General features: G+C 37.2%; 2 protein-coding genes and 1 long non-coding RNA gene across 8 annotated transcripts in view; 1 reads left to right on the forward strand and 2 right to left on the reverse strand.

The window, feature by feature from the left end:
* LOC114529406 (serine/threonine-protein kinase/endoribonuclease IRE1-like) overlaps positions 1–19,321 on the forward strand; it is a 74,950-nt gene extending 55,629 nt beyond the window's left edge. For 5 of the 6 annotated variants that reach the window (XM_028551205.1, XM_028551209.1, XM_028551207.1 and 2 more), the window contains 5 exons: positions 13,212–15,529; positions 16,369–16,531; positions 17,037–17,887; positions 18,485–19,030; positions 19,212–19,321. In XM_028551205.1, the coding sequence (XP_028407006.1) occupies positions 17,209–17,887; positions 18,485–19,030; positions 19,212–19,294 (1,308 nt within the window). In that variant the 5' untranslated portion in view covers positions 13,212–15,529; positions 16,369–16,531; positions 17,037–17,208 and the 3' untranslated portion in view covers positions 19,295–19,321. Of the gene's footprint in view, positions 1–2,685; positions 2,831–13,211; positions 15,530–16,368; positions 16,532–17,036; positions 17,888–18,484; positions 19,031–19,211 lie in introns of those variants that run through there. The other variant, XM_028551211.1, reaches the window with a different exon arrangement.
* Positions 9,678–12,769, reverse strand: LOC114529408. The gene is made up of 3 exons (XM_028551213.1): positions 12,010–12,769; positions 10,740–11,083; positions 9,678–10,264 (listed from the first exon to the last, which is right to left on the reverse strand). Exons 1-3 carry the CDS (start codon positions 12,140–12,142, stop codon positions 10,046–10,048), a joined length of 696 nt encoding a protein of 231 aa, XP_028407014.1. The 5' UTR covers positions 12,143–12,769; the 3' UTR covers positions 9,678–10,045.
* A 3,044-nt stretch (positions 19,322–22,365) lies between the features above and the next one.
* On the reverse strand, positions 22,366–23,344 carry LOC114529271. The gene is made up of 3 exons (XR_003687603.1): positions 23,246–23,344; positions 22,606–22,642; positions 22,366–22,418 (listed from the first exon to the last, which is right to left on the reverse strand). It is a non-coding gene; the product is annotated as an uncharacterized LOC114529271 (long non-coding RNA).

Genomic DNA, 23,344 nt, shown 5'->3' on the forward strand with positions numbered 1-23,344 from the left:
ACCATTCAATTCAACCTGTGATTTAACAGACAATTCAAACTTTCAAAGGCACAACGTTTTTCAAATCATTACCAGTCAGAAAAAATATACAACAAATATTTTCACCAACTATATACCGATGTATACACATCTTCGTATTTTCGAATCAGTTATGTACATCGATTTCTTAAGGTAATCTGATAGGAAATCATCGTGAATTGAACGAAAGCAATATCCTAGCGAAGTTTATACGATGTCTTGCAGCACTAGCTCCATGCATTGATTTCCTTATGTGGGATTAAGTGTAGGTCAAATATCACGATAAATATTTCACAGTACCTAAGACGAAACATCTGTTTTCTTATAACCCCCCCCTCAAGACTTCCTGAGAATATCTTGTTTCATTGTCAGTTGATTTCCTTCCTTTATCCTACGCAAGGTCCATATTTCATCACAATTTGATGATTTTGATTGTTTAAAATATGTTAGTATATCAATGAGTTCATTTGCATCACGGCTGTTCTGGAACCAATCTTACGAATCTTGCACAACGCGCGCGGGAAAAACAGTAATTTTCCCTCGTCTGAAAGCAAAACTATAAATATATCATTGTGCATGAGCTAAAGCCTAAAGGCATGCATAAATAGTTCAGTATCAATTGCATGCTTTCGAAAATCATTTAGCCGAAATAAGGTAAAACCTTATTGCTTTCATAAACTGTACATTTTATTCAATTTTGTACATATATACAGATCGTGAGGTACGTTTTATTGCATTATAATATTGCCTTAAAAGTACAAATTTTGTGCGGTTTTCCTGAACTTATAATTGGCGATCTAGTTTAGCAATGAATCCACTGGCGTTGGAATTTGTCGAATAAATATAAACTATAGACAAATAGAAACAAAAACAACGTTTTAAGGGGTGCATAGGTCTAGACACCAAGACTTCGCGAAGCCATCTCGGTAAAGTGAGGTGCTTCATTCTCTCTCAATCATAACATCGAGTAATATCAAACCCTAAAACTTGGAATTTCCGCTTATTTGACATGGCGTTGACAGGTCGTATTGAACCAGTAGCGTCTCAGCATAGGGTGGCATCTTAAAATGCATCTTCTCGTGGGCGTTCTTGATCTTCAAGGTGGGTGTATGGGTTGAAAACAATTACGAAATATCAGATGTTCTAGCTGGTCGTGGCTTGATGATGTGTTTGGCATCCATGTCGCCTTGCCTAGTCCTCTGCCCGCGTAGATAGTGTGATGATATGAGCAAAGGATATTTTTAAATTCCGCCCACATTGCGAAATATGCACTGTGTTGCGGACTTCCAAAAATACTGCTGGTGTCACACTTGTGTGCGTACTGCGAATGCCTCTTTCCTTCCTGTTTTGTCTTTTGCAATATATGCGTTTCTTTGATCGCCATATCTCGGTTTCATCGCGTCCATTTCACAGAAGTTGAGTGTTTCAGCGACTTGCAAAAACCGCAGATAAAAATCAAGTTAACCGCGCAAACTTAATCTGCAAGTTGGACTCATAAAAACGATCGACAGTCCTTCATAAACTTTGCCTTTGGGAAAAGAGTTACAAATAGCCGGCATGACATAAATGAAACAAATTACCGTCTACAATTTACACCCGTTGTGGAATAGAATGACTTTACGGATGTGGACATCAGCGAGCTTTTACATTCCCGGTACAAAAATAAATATTTCCCAATTTATGCAGATCGTTGCGTTCTTTCCTTCTTGTATCTTGCTGTATTACATTTCAGTTTCCGACAGTTGGCTTATGCTAAAGACGTTTATTGAATCAAATCGGTTAAACCGTAGCCTTAGCCTGTTCAATTATAACAACCAGCAATGTAAAATTGTTTGAAAGGAATTTCGTATCCGTACTTGAGAAAAAATTTTCCTGTTGTTGAAAAGTAAAGATTCTCAATGTTTGCAAGGAACAGGGACCTGCATGCTTCAACATGAAACGCACTTTTTTTATTCAAAATACATGCATCATGTTGGTTTTTTCTCAAATTAAACCGAATGTCCATGCAGTTTTGATGTACTAAAGATATTTATAAAAGCATCAAATTTAGCTGTCTTTATAAACAGCGACTCGAAGTCTCGAACTGTGAGACATGCGCATGAAACGTCTTAGTTTTTGTTGTAAACGCCAAGTAAATTAATGAACAGCAGACAGCATGTGACACATTGAGTTTTCCGATGCATAACTATATGATTTCTCTCGGCGCATACAACTACGATGTTTGAAGAATTCCGTTTTTATGCAGCAACGTCTGGTTACCAACTTATTTTAAAGTATTTCAGCGCAATATTCGCATAAAAAAGATTCCGCGCAATAAAGTGTTGGAAGTTCCTCGATCAAATCTTGGAAAGATGCCCAGAGCGTACATGCGACTATATAGTTGTTCCCTAAAATGCCGCGTGTATAATCGCTGTTTTAAAAATAAGTCGTCAACATTCGTCTCAGTATAAACACTCCCTGGCATGTTTGCCCCCCTTATTAGCCTAACGTCAATGGGGATTTGTGCCAGAGTTCATCTGACCAATCACGAGGCTCGTACGGCCATTCTCAACGATTAGGGTGGGTTTATTTACACATTCCACAATGGATATCGAATGACTCAGAGGAAAACCATTTAAAGCCGAAAGCTGAGGACATCTGGCTTTAGTACAGCTTTGCCATCCGGGAAGGAAACATATTGTTTGAAATTCACAACAGTACTTGCGTTTCAGCCAAAAGATATTGCCACATATCTTTTAGAGAAGTTTTCACCTTGAAGTAAAGACTTTTTATTGTGAGTTACAAGTCATTTCGGCGAATTTTTCTTGTCGAGGTAAGCCATAAATCACATTTTATCGCATTAGTGCTTGCATATGGTAATGCCACTTTTGCTAATCTCTTTGTATTATACTATAGTCTATACTATGACGAAAGAGAGAAATATTAGTGTATATGCGACATAATTATTTATTACTAGAAAGTTTATCTTTATTTTTATACTTATTGTAGTTTTTTATTAGTATTAAAACGCTGATACGGACTCGAGTTAGCCAATGCTTAGCTGATACGGAGATAATTTAATCTTTATAGATACGTATTTTTTAACATAAACGCGTAAGTTACAAATGTAGCAGGGTAGAATTTGAAATTTTCATTCACAGAGGCAATTGAAACACTTCGCTTTTGATGGTAAAATGTACAAAAATGATCACAAAGTGAATTTAAAGGAATGACTATATCCGTTCAGTGCGTAATTCGCCGGTGACTTTGGCTTTTCAAAATGCCAAAATATTATTATATTATATCATTAAGTATTAAAATATTCACATATTCCTCTTTTTTTCCTGAAATCTATAGCTAAACATCGTTTCAAAACTCTTGTAGGTCTGTTTTGTAGCCGTGAGAATATATTCCATAACGGCTTCCGCATTTTCGTTTTGCGAACAATACTGCAAAGTTTGATGGACAGAAACGTTTTTGAAAAGGTCAATAAGCTTGGGTGCGTCTCATCAGCGGTACTCTGTACTCAAATTATGTTAATGCCAAATTTTGCCCTTCACTTTTGCCAGTACGTCACTTGCCTGTCACTTGCCTGGGATTATTGTCTGGGATTTAAGGCGCGAAAATATAGCAGTTTGCCGCCATGGAAAAACTATAGACATAAATATACAATATATTTGTTGATATAAACATGTCTACGACGGCGATGCACAAAAATGATATGCGTCAAATTCAGTATTGCCAAGTTGCACTCTTATTTCAAGTGACGCTCATAGTAAAGTGTGTGTCAAACTCTTTCGGTTTCTATAGCCGCAGTGTACAAAAACATGTCCTTGAATGACTTCGGGGCCGCTATGACAGTCGTATGTATATTTTAGTATAGTGCTAAACCTATAAGCCAACCTTTGAAAACCTAGCAGTAAAAAATATAGCTACTTCTAAAACAATTTGATTAATTAGAACTTATAGTTGACTGACAACTCCTGTATTTCCTCTTCGTTTGACGGTTGAGGTTTTAAAAGGGCAGATTTGACTGCAATCAGTTTTATTACAGCTTGTTTTTATGTAATGATCATCATCGACTTGAGTTTCTTCCTTTTATGGCAAAAAATATCAAAGTATATATGCTTATTCTGGTGACTCAAACGGTTATTTACATTATGTCATGAATATACTTTTAATCTCTTATTAACCGGCGTTTAGTCACCAATTTAATTTTAATTTATTATAATTTTGTTATTTATATGCATATAAGATGTCGAAAATTTGCAGGTGTTTCAATATTGATCGCGTATGACTCATTGCATTGGAATTAGCGGTTCCCAGTCTTCCAGGTGTCTATTACAAACTGAAATGACTTCAGAATCGCATCTGACGAAAACAATGAATGCATCCGTAAAGATGTATTGCACCATTGGCTGTCAATGTAATTTTTGCCAACGTTGCGTGGGCTGGACTGAGTTAAAGAGAATTTCCTTTGTAATTGTTGCAGGAAATGATCGTTTGAAGTTTCCCGTTTAGGCGAAGATAATGAGCTGTAAACGGCATTATTGTAGCGGTTGTATATCGACGTGGCAATCCTTGAGCTTATCTTATTCATAAATTCGTAATTACCATTTAAAAAAGAAAGTTTACTTTGATAAAATTATATCGGTATATGAAGGCAACATCAGCTTCAGCCGACATCGCTTTGGGGTATTTTTTTCTTTCATCTTTCAGCAAACTTTCAATTTTACTCAATTCAATTGATTCTTCACGTGAAAAATAATTATACGATTAAAATCATTACGCAAGCAAGATGTTGGAAATCAATGACTTCATATTCCCAAGTTGCATCATTGATTATAAATGTCCTATAGTCTCATCGTTTACCTGATTTTTATTAAGATATGAAATCCACGTTTAAACAAAATATACACACACATCAAATCCTTTAAAACATTCAAAGTCATGCCATGATTAAAATGTCCACAAAGTATCATTTTTTTCAGCAAATGCAACTTCCGTTTACTCGAGTATTTTATCAAATATTTCTCAGATGTTTTGAGGATTTGTTTTCGTTTCAAAGTGCAAAATTCTCATTATGTCTTCATGAACAAACTTGTTCCTTTCATTTTGCTACTAAAAGCTAAGCCCTTTTAAATTATTTAAAAAAACATAAAGACAATTTAAAAAATGCTGCTCGTACTGAAGGTGATTTTTAATCACCTTGAAAACTCTTTGTTTATTTTTGCAAATGATATAAACAGATAATATATTCTGATATCTGTAACGGGAAAAAAATCCGTTTCAGAAAAAACCAAAAGTAAAACTCAATATTGGGTCACATCTCATCTCATCACTTTTGCATGGAATTAACATTCAGTATATATATATATATAGCATTGTTGAAACGTTCCGGTTTTTCAAATCATAAAGATTTTATGTACATACACGCATAAAAAATACAAGGTTTTACCAATGTTTTGTCCCAGCCAATCACACTTATATATGTGACAGACTAGTTCATCGAAAAATTCCGCTGTAATAAAACTGATCTATCGTCTATGTGCTCAGATATTTCTACCGCCTACTCTCGGATATGAATATGCAAACCTTATGTATATACAGGCTGTTCTAAACGTTGCTTTAGCTAAAATTTGAAAGGTCCTCCAAGCCTTATACGGTGTCATTTGATGTGAAGAGGGCAGACCGGATTTAGCTTTTGTGACAAACTTCTAGTCCATACGTGACCTGCCCGGGCTAGCATCAAAACATTCGGTGAAAATTTTTATATTATTTAGCATTACCTGTATTTTTTGTGTTGAGCAAGCTCTTAGGAAAAATATATGACTCAAATTAGGGGGTAATTTAATAGTACCATCCTTTCGGGTGATTCCCCACGCGCATGCGCTAATGGAGTCGGGTTATTTTAAGACTATAGCCAACCTACTCTATATAAAACCCGGCAACGAGCGATAAACATCGACACATGCAGCTTTGATAACCGAGAGCTGTTATAGACACTCAATTATAATTAACCAAAGTGAAAAGTACATCTATTTATTTGCCACGAAGAATATTTCAAAGGGACGCACTCGTCGTTGAAAAACTCTTGGTTAGTATCCTTCAACATTTCCAGTTATAATCATGTACTGTAGTCGATATTCTCAGATTTCTGCCAAATGCTTTGAAGGTGTTATGCTCGGTGTTACCGAAATAATTACAGACCTTTGATAGATGCTTTCAGACAAACAAAGAATATTTATATTTCACGGTGTTTAAATTGTCAGTATAGCTGAGGTTTTAGCGGTTGTAGGGCTTGCTTGGTTTTCAGATTTGTTATCAACTTGAGCGAACGTTGTCTCATCGTCTGTGCATGGCTATTGGGAACTCAGCGCTTTAAAGTATAAATATTGCTTGTGGATTTTAGGAGGAATAAAACAGTGCAATAATATTTCGCTTTGAATTCACCGATTATTATTATCATTTTAAATAATTTCATCATCATAAATTGTATCTTGTTTTGCTAGAAGTAGACATTAAGACATTTTCAATATTTTGTCAGAAACTCTAGGACTAGGAGATGATTTGTATATACGTACAGCTATATATACGTGCAACATGAATTTGTTTGACACTGACACTTATTCTTACAATATCTTCGGCCTATACAACGTTCAAGCGTACGAAAGCTATAGTTTATGAATTTAACTTGTATAGTCTTATAATGCTGCATGGCTAGAACAACTATGAGAGATATGATTTATTCGAGAAATTAGTCGTCTTAGATGAATGCTGTTAAGAGAATACTTAATACTTCATATACATCGGCATCGCTTAAAATACAAGATAATTCTAGTCGAATATGGCTGTCCATGCAGCTAGAAGTGGGAGACTTAAGACTATCCAACGATTCACAAAGAAACCTTCGACGTCTGGGTCATTGCGGGCTTATTGCTCAAAAGTTGAAACATGAAAGCCTTCTTTGACTTTGTAATATTTGGGTAGTCTTTATATGGCTCCGGGCTATAAAATAAGTGAGTCGAATATATCTTTAAGCAACTGGCAAAAACAATACACACCGAACTATAGATAACAGGGTTAACTTATGAAATCCACTACACAACAATAGTACATATATATGTGATTGTAGTCTTAGTTCAACCTTTACTTAACTCGTATATCCGATTACACCTTTGTGTATAGTATATTCTGAGTCACTGCTATATGCAAAATCGTTTCAATATGTTAATTCAATTTATTGCAGAAAACATTGCATTTACAATCGTACAAATGGGAATCTCACTCAAACGAAACAACAGCAGAAGACGTAGTCTCAGACGAACAGAAAGCAAAGAAAGACAAGCGAGAAATCGCGAAGCTCGTCAAAACGCCGCGAACATGCGAAGCCAAAACGGTCTGACAAACGAACAGCGAGGCACATTCAGCGATATTGGGTCTGCCTTGAGAGCTGTGGGCGACTCTTTGAATAACAGCAGATCAGGAGGCCTTGATCGAGCTCATGAAAACTAACGCAGTCAAGTTCAACGATTTCAAATCTATATCATTTGTCATTTGTGGTGTCTTTAAAGATTGTGGGGCCCGGGTATGGTCGGTGTATGTTGTGACTAGCGGGGATTAGACTTAGCTGTTTTATAACCGATTTCCGATGGATCTCTAACATTTCAAGAGCGATAAGCACAGTTTAAACTCTTGATATCATCAGGCTGGCCCTGTTCTTGAATTAACCGAGTTTGAACTTGCACGGCTCGGAGACAAACAAAGGCTGGACCTTCGCGTTTGTCGAGACAGACTTGCGAATCAGCACTTTACAAGACGCAACTGTTGATATAGTGATAGAATGTTTTTACAAGCTGGACAAAAAACATTGTTTCAGAAAATAATATATGCATTGCGTGGGCTTGCTAGCCCCTCCTTCTGTTCAAAGTGCTGCAATCAAGTCGCCTTGTCGCAAGGCTTTTGTGTCTTGAAATATTAGTCATGCATCTGGCTTAGAGAATTTAATATTATATAGTACATAAAAGCTGTCTAATTTTGTAAATATTAAAACGCGGTTGCGGGAGTATTTGTTAGAAAATAGTGGAATAAAAATATATATTGTGGTTTTTTATCAACTTCTTGTGGTTTGGACAATTGAACTTGTGTCAGGTTAGGTGGCTTTATTCTCGGAGGAGGCCAATAAATTCTCGCGAGGTTTTATAAACGTTTCCGATAGGGGGTGTCGTTTATCATTCATCTATCTTTAATTTCATTGTGCTTGCTAAGTAGCTCTCTTGTTGTTTTTCTTTAACGATCATCGCCTCTAAATAGACCATTATGTCATCGAAAGCATGCGTGTGTTTAGATATACACTCTTAACTTAGATAAACGCACGCGTGATAAAGCATTAAGAGATATGAGCCTTAGAGTAGAGTTGACCCATGGTGAATGAAATTTCGATCAAAAATCCTCGTGAATATCACATTAATTTTCAATTTTCCGAATCGGTATAAAACGTTAAAAATCGACTATCTTTAAAACGTTTTCTTACAACAGTACACGCACAATAGCGCGCTGAATTTGAAATCGATTATTCTGAAGACACTCTGTGTACACAATTGAGGCTTGTAAACCATCTTTAAAGCTCGTCAAACTCTGCAAATTTCACGCCGTTCTCTTAAATGGGTGTAATTGATCCTTGAACTGTAACAGACGAACAGTGCACATAATAACCAGGAGCAGCGTGGCAGCGTCTTCAAACAATTTAGCATCAAATGTGGTATAACAACTGCCTAAAATAGACAAAACACTTCTCAACGTTTCGACCTGAGGGCCTTCGTCAGGAGAGTTAGTATGAAGTAGTAGGATAGTTAGTACTAACTCTCCTGACGAAGGCCCTCAGGTCGAAACGTCGAGAAGTGTTTTGTCTATTTTAGGTGGTTGTTATACCACATTTGATGCTATATAACAGTTTACATGTACTAGGGTATACTCACCATTGTTCTTTCGTTTACCGTGAGATCACACGCGTGTAGCAATATTTCACACGTGTTGTACTCACGTTTTTTAAGCCAAGCGACAATTTTTTAATATTTCGTAAGTTATACTTTCCGATGTAAAAAATCTGCTCAACTCGGCAAACCTGCATTACGGAGGCGTTGTGGATATTTTAAGCTTTTTCACAGCACGACCTCGAATTGCCTAAAATAATTTCAACTCGACTGAAAAACAATACCACATGCAATGCTCGGATGATAAAAATATTGATTTCCAAATTAGACCTTGCAGGAGGCTTGTTTTTCAGCATTTCTGCAGCAAAAATAAACGATCACAAACATGCCTTTAATAGAACATTTCAATATTCTGGGATCCAGTCATCCAGATATATATGTTTCAAAATAACTTAGTTGTCATCAAAATGTGGTAGGCTCAAAATAACTTAGTTGTCATCAAAATGTGGTAGGCTTGTCATAACAAATGCCTTAAATAACATATATTAACGTGCGCATAGAGAAAGTTTGCCAGAATTGTAGACAATGATGTGAGTATAAAACAATCATTTATTTATAATTTATGATTTTCGCAAAAATTTGATTAAATTATATGTACATTTGTTTTTGTCTCTTGGTACTTCAGTTTTTAATCCAAAATGAACAATTCATTATTCAACCAGGATAAACTGAAGATCTTCAAATGAACAAAACTTTATATTACATTTAAAAAGTCTATATATGCTTGGGTACGTTCTTAGTTATAAAGATAGCCCCTCGGTCAACATTCTCTGTTGAACATTATACTCCTTGGCATCGAGTATGAAAATGTATCGTGCTCATCTTTCAAAAACATGGAGATCTCTTAATGGAATTGGTTACCAAACTCTAGCTCTACCATATCAGTAATACATCATGCATGGACGCTGCACTACTAAAGCCAAAAAGGTTTTATCTTTGATGTGGATGGTACGGAATAAAAATGAACTCCATTGCCTGGTTAAATCCACCTTAAACAGTGTTTACATCTGTCAATTCTTTGACATCAACTGTGCATGGTTATATGCCGTTCTTTTCTAGCTCATCCCCGATGAATCTTTTCGACTTCCGGGTTTTCTACTTCGTAACAAGAAGGGTTTACTCATGAAAGGTCCACTTTCTGTCCCATCGATAAATTTTAGAAAAACAATCAAGTTAAAAAGATTTCTTCTTTCAGCGTCAACAGTGGCTAGTTTATACACTGGAGTGCCATCAGGAGTATTGTAAACAGAGTCTAAGTCCACGGAAAACAGTTGCTATAGAATGGTAGAATGTTGAAATTAGTTTTGGTTTATCTTACAAAGTATATACTAGCTGCAGTATTTGAGCCTAAGGCAAACGTAATTATGTGTAGAGTGACCTGTTTAACCAACCCAGTAAACTGGATGAAATGTAGTGTTTCTTTTTTACTTAAAACCTCTTAACAAAACTTGCTGCAGACTTGTTGTAAAAAATATCATCTTGACTAATGTCCAATGAGCTTTTCCCGCGAGCAAACTGCATTTGAATAATATTCTTGTATGTTTGTATAGTGACAGTCGAGAAGTAATTTAGCTTGTAGGTACACCACGTAAGTATTTAATACTGCAAAGCTTTCGGTCCGGTTAACCTGGGCCTTCTTGCACTCATGAAGGCCCGAGTTAACAAACCGAAAGCTTTGCAGTATTAAATACTTACGTGGTGTACCTACAAGCTAAATTATTTAAACTGCATTTCACTGCTTAGGCGTACCTGGTTTTTAAAATAGTCCTCGTAGTTTACTTCCAACGGTATTCTTCCATTCATATCTCCGCATAGCGCAGCTGCCTCGGGCATTCTCTCAACAAATACATCCATTCCGCACAACTGTCCATCAGAGATCGCTCGAATGTTTATTTCACCTGACGAAACTCGTTGATGCGATCCCCCGCCAGCTCGACTCTGAACTTTCTCGTAAACTTCTTTTAAATCTATGAACTCTACCGTAGATTGGGGCGTTGTGGTCACCAGCATGCTTTCGCAGTGGTCTTGATTTGGGTCATAAAATATCATATCATCTTCATCTTCAAATTCGCACTCATTGTCTTTATCTAAAACTGGTGAAATTAGAAAGAAAACTTGATTAGATCATTCTTACTGGACCTCTTGGAAGATCAGTTTTAAACCTAGCAGCTATTTTTTGTTTAGTTCACCTTTTTACAAGACCAAAAAAGATGGTTCTTATACTGGATAAGGACTGATAGGACTGATATCATCTTATTACCTATTACTGGTAAAGATGGCTCATAAACATTACTCCATGATTTGTATACTGGATAGCTCTATCAGTTCTAAACTGTTCTTCCGATCCTAGAGTTCCAGTAAGGATAATCTCTTATTAATCCAGTGTTACTACAGGAGGAAACCTAAACTAAACTAACTTTATTTATACTGGATAGCTCTATCACTTCTAAACTGTTCTTCCTGGAGGTCCAGTAAGGATCATCTCTTATTGATCCAGTGTTACTACAGAAGGAAACCTAAACTAAACTAACTTTATTTATACTGGATAGCTCTATCAGTTCTAAATTGTCCTTCCTAAAGGTCTAGTAAGGATCATCTCTTATTGATCCAATGTTACTACAGGAGGAAACCTAAACTAAACTAACTTTATTTATACTGGATAGCTCTATCAGTTCTGAACTGTTCTTCCTAGAGGTCTAGTAAGGATCATCTCTTATTGATCCAGTGTTACTACAGGAGAAAACCTAAACTAAACTAACTTCATTTATTCTTGATCGCTCTATCAGTTCCGAACCCTTCTTACATGGGGCAAGCTCAGATCGCGCCCCTTCATTGATAGGGGGGAGAGACTAAAGCGCCATATATCTAAGCTGTGTACCTACAAATCACTATCAAATGTACCCCGCTGTCGTGTTCTACACTGCTATACCACGGCAGATCCCTTAAAGGTCAGGACTTGACGTACAGCCGAAAATTTCCCTGTAGTTTGTCAAATCTTCTCAGTAATGTGTATACTTACAACTCATGAGGTTTTCCAAGATGTGAGTTCCGAAGTTCGACGGCTTACTTTCCAACAATTCCGTCTTCACCAGAAATTTATATATTTCAAAGAAGTCTTGAGGACTTAAACCCGGAATGAGAGATTTTTCCATTGAACTGGGATCGTCCTTTCTCTAAGGGTCGCTTCTGGGCGAGTATATTTCTGTTGATGTCGAGTTTGACTTTGAGATTTTTTGAGAAGAATCGATTTGATGTTGTTATTTCAATGTTCGAAACGCGAATATTGGCGTGCAAGCGACTTTGTTGTTTTTGTAGCTTAGAAAACCGTGCCGTCATAATAGGGTTTTACCGAGAAAAGAGTTATTTTCCGACTTCCTTACCAGGACTTTACTCTCAAAAATATTCGAGCAAAAGCCGTCTTTGTGCCAACCAGGAATGCGTGCTCTTCACCTGCTCACGCAAGCATTTCCGAACCTTGTCCACGATCCTCGCTGCGTCCACAAACTTGTATCGCCTTTTGCAGCACTCGCACACGACAATCTTCAACTGACCGAATGTGTAGAAGCGATATATTGAAAATTGAATGCTCGAGTGCATGTATAAAGCGTCAAAACGATACACTGCGTGCGAGGCAGTTGTGTGAAATTACTGTCTCAAACGGAAGCGTCCCTGTGTTTTCACTTCAATTCCGCATTTCGTCTCGATGCTGAAACAATGTCATTGAAATCCGGGGGGGAGGTGAACCCATGTAGGCTTTTGGATGATGAATTTTAAAACTCGATTATCAGACATTTCTATACTATAGTCCATATACAGGTGAAATGATTCACGGTTTCAGTGCATGTATATACGATGTAATATTATGAACGCAGTTTTCCCTTAGCGCGGTATATCTTGTCCGAGATGCCGTTCAAATATAAAAGCGAGTAAAGCTAGCTATGTGTACATGTCAGACATATTTCAACGGCAGAGTAGAAGTTAGCTGTCGCTGCTACCACGCGCTACGCACGTGACATAAGGCGAAATAAATTGTACTCTTACAAATACATTCATTCATTAACCACTTCACCGACACCTTTAACCTCCAACAAATTGAATCTAACCTTCCTGTATTGTTCATATGAACCTTATCTTTCGTTAATCCACAGTGTATTACACTTATTTTGCCCGTGTTGGTATAACCTGAGATGCAAACGACCGGTTGTTTTCTTTCTTGTATAGATTTCACGCAAGCAAAATATTTTAAAATATGGTAAGACATACGAGACGTTTTTCAGGTAAGTTTTTTATTTATCTACATTTCTATAAGCGTTGGCGGTTGCATTTGAAATTTTGAATCACAGAGCGAAGCTTCGTTAAAGGTAACCTATTATATTTTTGCACAATGTATTTTTATATTTTTGCTCGAAAATTCCAAGTGTTTATTTCGAATTTGAAACCAAGGCAGATATATTACTAGATCTGCCATTCTAAGCGTATATTTGGCAGATAATCAAATCTTTGCTAAACAGTTCCCATTTCCCCTTGAATGTTTGTGTATTCAAACATTTTTTAAATAGCTAAAAAAATCCTACGACCCGCTGTGTACATTGTGGACTAAAACATATAGCACGTCATTGTTTGATGACGTATATTGTATTGTTCGACCTCTTCCCCCCCGTCTTAGATTTTCTCATGAACCGCTTCAGATATTTTGCTTATTCCGGTCTGAATTATGGGTCAATTCATATCTTACGATAATAATATATAACCAATACGAACTAACATCCCCAAGTGCATGATAAATGTGCATCAGTAAAGTGGTGGGATATTTTGCATGAACAGTTTGAGTAAAATTAGGTCTCTCCTGCGTTTTCTCTCAGTTGACTGAGTTAAGCATGGTTAGATCATGCAGAGGTGGTACATGTTCTTGAATGAGAGCTACCTTAAAGTGGTCTGATGTTGTACAGAACTCATGTGAGTAGAGTTAAGTCTCTCCTGTGTTCTCTCTCAGTTGACTGAGTTAAGCATGGTTAGATCATGCAGAGGTGGTACATGTTCTTGAATGAGAGCTACCTTAAAGTGGTCTGATGTTGTACAGAACTCATGTGAGTAGAGTTAAGTCTCTCCTGTGTTCCCTCTCAGTCTCAGTTGACTGAGCTAAGCATGGTTAGATCATGCAGAGGTGTTCCAAGTCATATAATCGAATGTTCTTTTTTTAATATACACCAGGTTCATTCTCATCTTAATCTGCATAGTTGCCCAGATCTCCATTTATACAGGTCATACAGCAACTTGCATTTTTGGGTGAAATTCGATACATTAAAAACTGGTCGAACAATTAAAAAAATTATTCAAAAGCTCAGTGACAAAGGGGTCACGCAAATATCAATTCACATCGTCACATGTCGTCAATGACAACACATCAATTTCATGATATAATACTATAATGTTGATTCAATCTAGAAATAAATAATTGCAGATAAAAACATCGCCCACTTATCTGCCTTTGGCCTTGAACTTTTGCAATTTTCCACGAACCGCCTTGCGGGAAAATTTACAGGTATCCTATCCTTCAAAATGATGAAAATATCATTTAGCATACGGCAAAAATTTGATGGCAGTTGGTAGTTTCAGACAGACTAAAAGGTCTCTGTATATTTTTGGTACATTCAAATCATTTGTGAATTTGTGAAATAAAAGTTTATTTTTTAAAATTTCATTTACAAACCTTGCCCACGCAACTTGAGTTATTCCCAGTAAACCATTAAAATATCACAATATCCTGACTTCCCAGAATCGAACAGAGTCGGGCATAGCGATAATTACATATACCGATATCGAACGAGTGTTACAGCGCATGTTTTTGGCAGCTGGCGTTAACTGCTAGGTTACGGAGATAATTAGCTACTAATAGTCTACGATGAAAGATCTGAGGTTATATTGTTTGTTTACTGTGATGAAAGCGCTTTAAATATAGAAAGCTGATGTATTCTCTTCGGATAGCCCTGGGAACGAACGATTTATAATGGTTAAAACCTATAAAAGGAGTGTTAATGATTAGGAATTGTCGCTGTGAGAGTGTGTATGTATTTCGTGAGCTTCTTAGCTCCCTGTAGTTCGTGATTGCAATGTCAACCGTGAATCAACGCCTTCATCGAAGACCTATTTCGCCCATATATCATCAAATGACTCCAAAAACAATCGCCAACATCGCGTGTAGTCAGTAAACTGAGAAACTCGCTTGCTTTTCCTAAAAACTGTCTCAGTTATAGAAGAGATTTGCGACTCAGACAAGTGATATATCGTAAATACCTAATGTTCAAATCGTCTGAATATTGTTTATAGTAAATTCTTTGAGGTGAGGTCGTGCAACTTTGCATGCTTTTGGGAACAAATCGGACCCTCTCACTCACGTCATTTCCCGCAATTTAAATATTTTTAATCAATAGCGGTTATATAACAAGGGTTATGTCCAGTTGACGTTCAACTCTTATGCTAAGGTCGTGTTTAGAAAAAAAAAGAAGCACGTCAAATTAAAGTGTAGTGGTCACATTCAGGTAATGAATAAATTGTATGAATACGAGTACCATAGATTAAACATCTGTTTGCAATCTGAGGACTTATGTTTGAAGCAAATACTCCATCTCTTGTTCATATTTGTACGACTGATTAATTCAGCTCATAATTCAGATTAATATTAATTCAAACGTTCCTCTTCGCATAAAAACTTCACATTATACATAGTATGAAAGAAATTCAAACAAGAAATATTTGTGGCCAAACTCTCACAAACCCTTCAACTCACTTCCCACGTGCTGCATACCAAGTGCTGTCATTTTAGTCATTAAGTATCTTCTAGGCAGCAATTACACGCTAATTATTTCCTTCGTTCCAAGAACTAGCTGGGTGCGTGCAAGCAATTTTATTGGATATGTGACAGCCGATACATTTTCAAAGCCTCTTGTGATCTTTCACAAATGTCTTGTTATTTTGCGGAGATGGAAATTAATTTGAGAATAAATTTATTGATTTAATAAATTCATATCCATTATTCAACAAGTTACTGATAGAACGGCGGAAACAATGATACGACATCCACAGGCTGCCATCAGTCCAGCAAGTGTGATGGCGTATGCACGACGTGTACATTCCGATTTAGAAAATATTCGAGGGCGGGAAAAAATAAAACAGCCTCCAGTTTCACTTCAGGATGCTCTATATCCTTGTGCGATCTAACTGGGCAATGGCATGGCGCATCAATAGAAGATGTGAATGTTACTTTAGGAAGATCATAATTATTGAACTTTGCAAACTTTACATGCGATCTGATGCATGCATGTTGACTGAAATGCCTCATGAATTGCAGCTTTACGCTCCACGGACTTTCTATGTATAGGATGTGCTTGTTGTTTTGATTGCAAGTGACAGACAGAATAGTTTGGTGACGAACAGAACGGCGATGCTGCCTGATGCCAGAAAATGAGCTTTGAGTCTATCAACATCTTTCTTTCCAACCCAATATGGGAACCTGCGCGAATTGTATTTGTTGAAAGAGAAAGGTATATCATCTTTAATTCATATACAATGTAGCTAAATCAAAATTGATCGTATAGTACTTGAAATTCAAAATCAGCCATATTGATATTGCTTTGATTCCAGTGGTTATCCCGTCAGGCTTTTCGTGCCTATGATTTAAGGGTTCTCAAATGCCCTCATTCGTCATAATTTGTCGTTATTATTATGACAAATGGAAACCAGTCTTTAATTCTTTGCTCTCTTTTAATAAGTCTTGTTATATCATGTGTGTCTTCACGATTTCTCGTATTTGTGCTATCACGCCCTTAAATTTCTTTTTTAGCTAGCATTAATTAGCTTACGGATAAATGTATACACATCTGTATGTTCCTATAAACATCATATAAAAAATTCCTTTTGAAGTTCATTACTTCCGGCTTCATTGACCAATCAAATTGTATATCGTTTATTTCTAAGCATCTCGATTGGCCAATGGAACAGGAAGTTATCCGTGAACTTTCAGTAAAAGAAATTTTTCCAAATTTTAAGGAATGATTCAGAGGAACAGCTTCAAAATAAACTACTCAACCGTAAGAGGGGAAATCCCATAAAAATGAATAAGCTACAACAATCCACGATTCGATTTTCAAACATCGCCTACAGTTCTCGATAATTCCATAACACTTATACTTCACGATCATACCTGCCTTAAAATTTAACGATGCCACGGAAGAAAAAGAAACAATCGAGCATCACAACTGGTTCCAACAAACACGAAGCCGTTAAACTTGAAGCGAAAACTGAAAGGACCACATCAAGTCCCAGAGCGGACTGGAAAAAAGTCTCGGTGAAACACAAGAAAAAATTTGAACGACTTTTAAAAGTGTGGGACACTAGCCCGGAACTGATAACCATGGTAAATGACAACGGCGTGTGTTTTGAGGAAGAGTATATGATAGGCCGCGGCAGTTATGGCACGGAGGTGTATATTTGTTTGGGCTTAGACGGAATAGAACGAGCGATAAAACGTTTGCCGAAACAGCTGTGCAAGAAATTCTTAAAAAATGAACGAGATATCTTGAATTCTCCAAATGCAGTCGAGTCGCCACGGATCGTGAACTACTGTTTCTACGATGACACATCTAGCCGCGATTTCGGTTTCTTGATTTTGAACTTATATGAACAAAATCTTGAAGAATTTGTCAGGTTTGAAGGTAAAAACATAACAGAATCGTGTGCTCGAGAGATGATACGCCAAGTGCTTGAAGGCCTGCGAGCATTGCACTCCAGAGAACCTAGAATTCTTCACCGGGACTTAAAGCCAACTAATATTCTAGTCGACCTGAGAGGCAATTTACTGTTGTCGGATTTTGGTATAGGACGATTCTTCCCAGAAGAAGGTATTTTTATTAAATTTTTGTTGTTCAATTTTTGTTCTAGAACGTTCTGACGCGAACGTGACTGTCGCTGTTAGATACGTCCTTGACTTTTTAGTTCACGGACTAGGGACTATCACTTTTTATATCTGACTCTGTGGTGAAATGGTTGGATAGCGATAGTTTCTCATCACCCCCGAGTTTTGGATTTGATAAATCTTAAACTATTACTGAAGAGACAACAACTGAACGTTATCTCTTTTATATAATAAACAAAATACAAAAGAAAAAACAAATTGAAATATTTATTCATGGGGAATCCCCGAATTCAATATTATGTTCAGCTTGGATCGGATTAGATTTTGAAATTTTTTGCAGTTCGGATCAGATCGGATTCGGATTTTGAAATTCGATATACCCTCTGATTCAAAGACGCCAATCCGATCCGATGCAAACCGCTATAATGCATTATCACCCAGTGTATTATGAGATCAGTGAAAATCGACTGTAAAGTGATAACAAAATCATCACTTTTAGCAAGACAAGTAATGTTTCATCTAAAACTGTCAAAGTTGGGGGATTGTTGCTCAAATGTAGGTCAACTTTATTTACATTTTACAGGTGCAACAACATACAATACTTCTAGCGAAAGTGGATCGCACGGCTGGGTCGCATACGAATGTATTGATTGGGAAAAGTTGTTTTCAAACAAGATGCCGAGCCATTTGGATGAACCAATTCAACTCAAATGGAAAGAGCAATCAGATATCCAAGTGGCAGGCATGTTATTATTTTACATCCTAACAAAAGGGGAACATCCGTTTGGTCCGCCCATAAAGCAAATGCAATGTTTATACGAGGATAAAAAAGTTGGATTAGCAGACCTCAAAGATCCTGTGGTGAAAGACTTGCTCTTTCAGATGTTGACTCAAAAGATGGAAGAACGGCCATATGTTGAGCAAGCCTTGAAGCACCCTTACTTCCTCTCTCTCGATGAGCAAATGAGATTTGTTGAAGCCCTGGGGAATGAAAGCAAGATGAAGAACGGCAATGCTGTCTCCAAACAGCTGGACAGCCCTAAACGATCCAAACCTCGATGTTGGTTGCTACCAAATAATTGGAAAGACGAAATTGGTCCTGATGACCTTCGGATGTTATGTAGCGGAGGTAAAAAACCCCAACAGATTATAATGGCCTTCGATACACACATTGCGTTCGACTTATACGAAACGCAATTCAGCACCGAGGCGACAAACTACGTCGATTGAAAAATAAGAAAGAGGGTACTTCTTCGATCGAGGAGTATTTTTTCCACTTGTTTCCTCACCTGCCTTTTGTTCTATATCAGATAATCAGAGAGAACCCCAGCTGGAAAAGACTCCCAGTCTTGGAAGAGCTTTTTCCTGTGATAAACCGTCGTTCAGTGTCTGAGTCTGATGCAGATTAAAGTATATATGCAGAGTATATTCAGCCAGGTTAGTATATATGTACTTTCATTATAACGCTTGTCAAAAAAATTGGTCCCTTAAAATTTTTCGTTAAACCGTTGTAAATGCATCCCAAGGCATCCTACTCAAATTAACAGTGGAAAGCAGCCCTAAGTGAACTTGTTATGAAATTTCGACGGTTGCGTTTTTTTTGCATTTTGTAAATGGTTTTCAGTATTCCTTTGTCATTAGCACGGGATACCATTGCACTGAGGCGGTTTCCTGGAGGTTGGAAGAATTTTGTTCAGTATTTTTTTAAATGTATATTTTCCCATATAGAAACGTCGACGCGTTTGATGGCGTTTGTCGTGAAAATGTGTCAAATGTCGTGGTTGTCTGTACAGCTGTTGTGTGTGTATTTTATATTCATATAATTTTATATATTCATTTATGTGGAAATAGAGTAAGCTTGTAAACAGGGGAAATAATGCGCGCAAACAAACGCACGTCCAACCACGAAGAAGGAAAACCGCCTGTCCCACACGCTAACGCAAACGGATGGAAGAATAGGGGCAGTGTGGTTAGAGAGTTAACCGCACGCGTTGCGGGAAAAACATCATGGGACGTGCATAAATTGCGCAAAGGAAGTTGATGTGAAAATGGAATAACATCCCCTATAGCTTTAGTATAAATATAAGTAGAATTGTAAACTTTAAGTTAGTGTGTTAGGAGAGTTGTATTGTGTGGTGTGTTGTCACCGTAACGTCAGAGCGAGTGTGTCCTTCTTAAGCGTGTTGTCTTAAGAGTATTGTGTCATCGACGTGCACTATATAGTGTTTACCAAATATACCTGTACATAGAGTGTTAATAAAAGTTAAGAATACAGTCCCCGAGTTGTGGTATTCGTTGAATCTGGTGTCAGCAGCAGCGTAACTTGCAGAAAGGCGAAGTTACGCGACAGCGTTTTTAAAAGCTGTCGATTCATGCATGGGGAATAATTACCATCGATCTGTCCATCTGGGCTTTTAGCCATCAACAATAATCAATATAATCACATGTTTATGTACTGTATAAGTCTGTATTTATGTATAAATGAAATGTTCAAGTGTACAGTTTGCCAATAAATAATTTTAGAATATAACAACATTATAATATACATGGAAATAATAAACGTATGAATATTTGTTCGAGTATTTATTAAACTTCACCAGTGGACAGCGGAGGATCGTTTTTTTTCCCGACTTTTGCTGCGAATTTAGTTTTTTGATAAACGCAAATATGTAAATAGTTGCCGGTATGAATGCCTTTATTTAAACACACGTAATTCTTTTTTTGAACATCCATCAAAGATCTCACGCTAATTAATTCACATCAGCGTGAATAGCGTGATGATTATTGCACGTGTTTGTGCGTCAACGCCTTTGATATGTCAGTGACTTGTTCTGCATGTGAAATTGCTTTATTGAAACGAGCTTATTCTGTTTGTGTATGTCATTTTGATTTTTGCACATCGCGTCTACGACCTGCACATCGTCTATTTTTCAACCTGCGCGGGTATTATGATTTCACTGAAGGCACAGCATTCGTCACTGATTTCGGGCAGTATAAGAGTATCTGTTTGTGTATTATAGACTTTTTATAGTACACTAATGCAAGTTGTAGGATATATCACCCTTAGTATCCACAAATTGAGATATTTTCTGGGCTATTTCATAACCCACGCGAGAATGCCATTAGCTAAGTATGCATGCATTCATGACTTAAAACAGTGAGGGGCTGTTTCGTTTACTGTTTAATTAAGCCGTCGAATATGTGATATGTTTTAGCCGGATCCTTATATGTGCGTATGATTTTTTTCTAATGTTTGGTATTCGCAAGTTCAAATTAGAGCTATGCAATTTCTCTATTACTAGCGCGGCCTTTTTCATGAAAAACAGCGAAGCGAAGATTATGCCGTTTTTCTGCGTAGGTATAAGAACATTCAGAACCCTTTTAACTTTAAAATTTGACTTGTAGACAGTCAAATTTTAGGCGCCTTTAAAAGATATCGAATATCTTGTAATTTGAAAAAAAACAAATAAAGCGCTTGTAGTTTATTACAGTTCAAGCGAATTCACGTAAATTTGTGTCGAATAAGGTTGAGAACTGTTAAACGTTTTGGAGAAATTACTACAAGAGAAATTGCTAGCGTATATTTTTAATTGTCATCAAAAAAGGCATTTGCTTTCACTAAATTACTATTACTAATATTACAATGTACTAAAGTTCTTCAACACTACAGATCAATTTCTGAATCAGCCCAATCATTGAGTATATATAAGTAGGACAATGACAGTTGGAGGTGCGGGGATGCCTTCAACGAACAAGTATGTATCCCATTGCTTTGAGGTTTTTGGTTCCGTTGTCTGGTGTACATTGGGCAAGGTTACCTGCTGTGTTGAGGGAAAGTGAAGAACCACACCAGCTTATTCCATACGAAGTACCGCCTTCACCCCCCAGACCCACGAATGAGTCAGGTGTCTTACAATCATTCTGCTCGTTTCCAACGATGCCCAACCTAATTCTTGCGTGGTGGTCAGGTCTGAGGTTAACATTAAATCCCTCTCTGTTGCAATTACGCTGTAAAGATGATCCTTGGATGAGCTGTTTCCATTGAGAGCGGCCAACTTGAGTTTGACGATAATTGCCGTCAGCGATCAGATCATACAAGGACGATGCTGGATGTGAGAAAGAGAAGGCTCTGAGTCGACCACCATATTTCATCGCGACACAAATTTCATCGAATGAAGTTTTCCAAAATGTTGATCCTTTGAATTCTAGGTTGTCAAAACCTCCGTTTTTTCCATCGTCATTGTCATTGAAAGTGTTCTTGTTCGTCCAATAACTGGAACTGTATCTGAAAGTACTCTGTAAAGGATTGAAAGAATCTCGTACGAAATGGTGCGATATAATCACTTGGAATGCAAGTGTACACGACAAACAGGATAACTTTTACCTGGCTTCCATCAATTTTCATCACCATCGTCCACCCACCACCAAAACAACCTGAGACTGACGACATCTGACAGTAGACGTTCATCACTTGATTTGAACCAACACTGATTTGATAAACACCACTTGCAGCTTTGCTGCTTCAATACAAAAGAATCTGTTCAACTATTAATATGCGAAACCTAAGCTTATAAAACTGCATAGAAAATATGTACAAATTTACATTTCGCAATGAGGTTGCTAGTTTTTGATAATGATAAGCGAAGGATAGCTGTTACCTTCAATATAGACGCTTCTCAAATTTCCAATTATCGTAACTCATACCTGTGACTCTTCAGTATTTCCTTGCATGATTGAAATTCTGCAATTTGGAAATGGAAACAACAAGTGAATTAACCATGATTAGAAAAAGTATTTTAAGACAAGGATCTGAATTTCCACCCGTATTGTTTTCTATTTCTTTTACAATATAATAAAAAAAAAATTGTGAGGGATTTGGCAATTGCATGTTGGACATTCGCTAACCATGTAGTGCGTATAAAACAAATGAAAATCTAAAGGATTTTTTGTGTGCGTGATTGTAATTCTTCAAGAACCAGTTTTGATAATATTTTAAACTCTTCCCAGTGTTTTATCTGTTATTTGATTCCACATTTCATATTGTGTTTTCGAAACATTTTTTAAAAAAATAGTTTGCAAAATGCCAGTTAAAATTGTTGACGTTTTTCACTGAAACACAAACTTTTCGTCTTAGCCAATCAGGAAGTTGCTGATTACCAGTCTACACTCGTTCGCATTTCGCGCATGCGCACAAGTACCATGACCATTGAACGTCCATGGTCCAAATTTAGGCGACTTCGGATTCCGCTATGTTCTCCCGGGTCCCGGGTGTAATTCCTAATTTCCGGGCGGAATTAGTACCTCGAACGGTGCTCAGCACCGGCTCGGGGATAAACATGCATACCTTCGACAACAATTCTTACATGACATTGGATGCCAAATGTTTGATTTTTGCCGCTGTACGTATAGTTGTAGGAACGCGTGTGATTACCGACAGAGAACC

The sequence above is a fragment of the Dendronephthya gigantea genome, unplaced genomic scaffold (genome assembly GCF_004324835.1).
Source record: "Dendronephthya gigantea isolate DGI-Jeju-01 unplaced genomic scaffold, DenGig_1.0 000056F, whole genome shotgun sequence".
Taxonomy (NCBI): Eukaryota; Metazoa; Cnidaria; class Anthozoa; order Malacalcyonacea; family Nephtheidae; genus Dendronephthya; species Dendronephthya gigantea.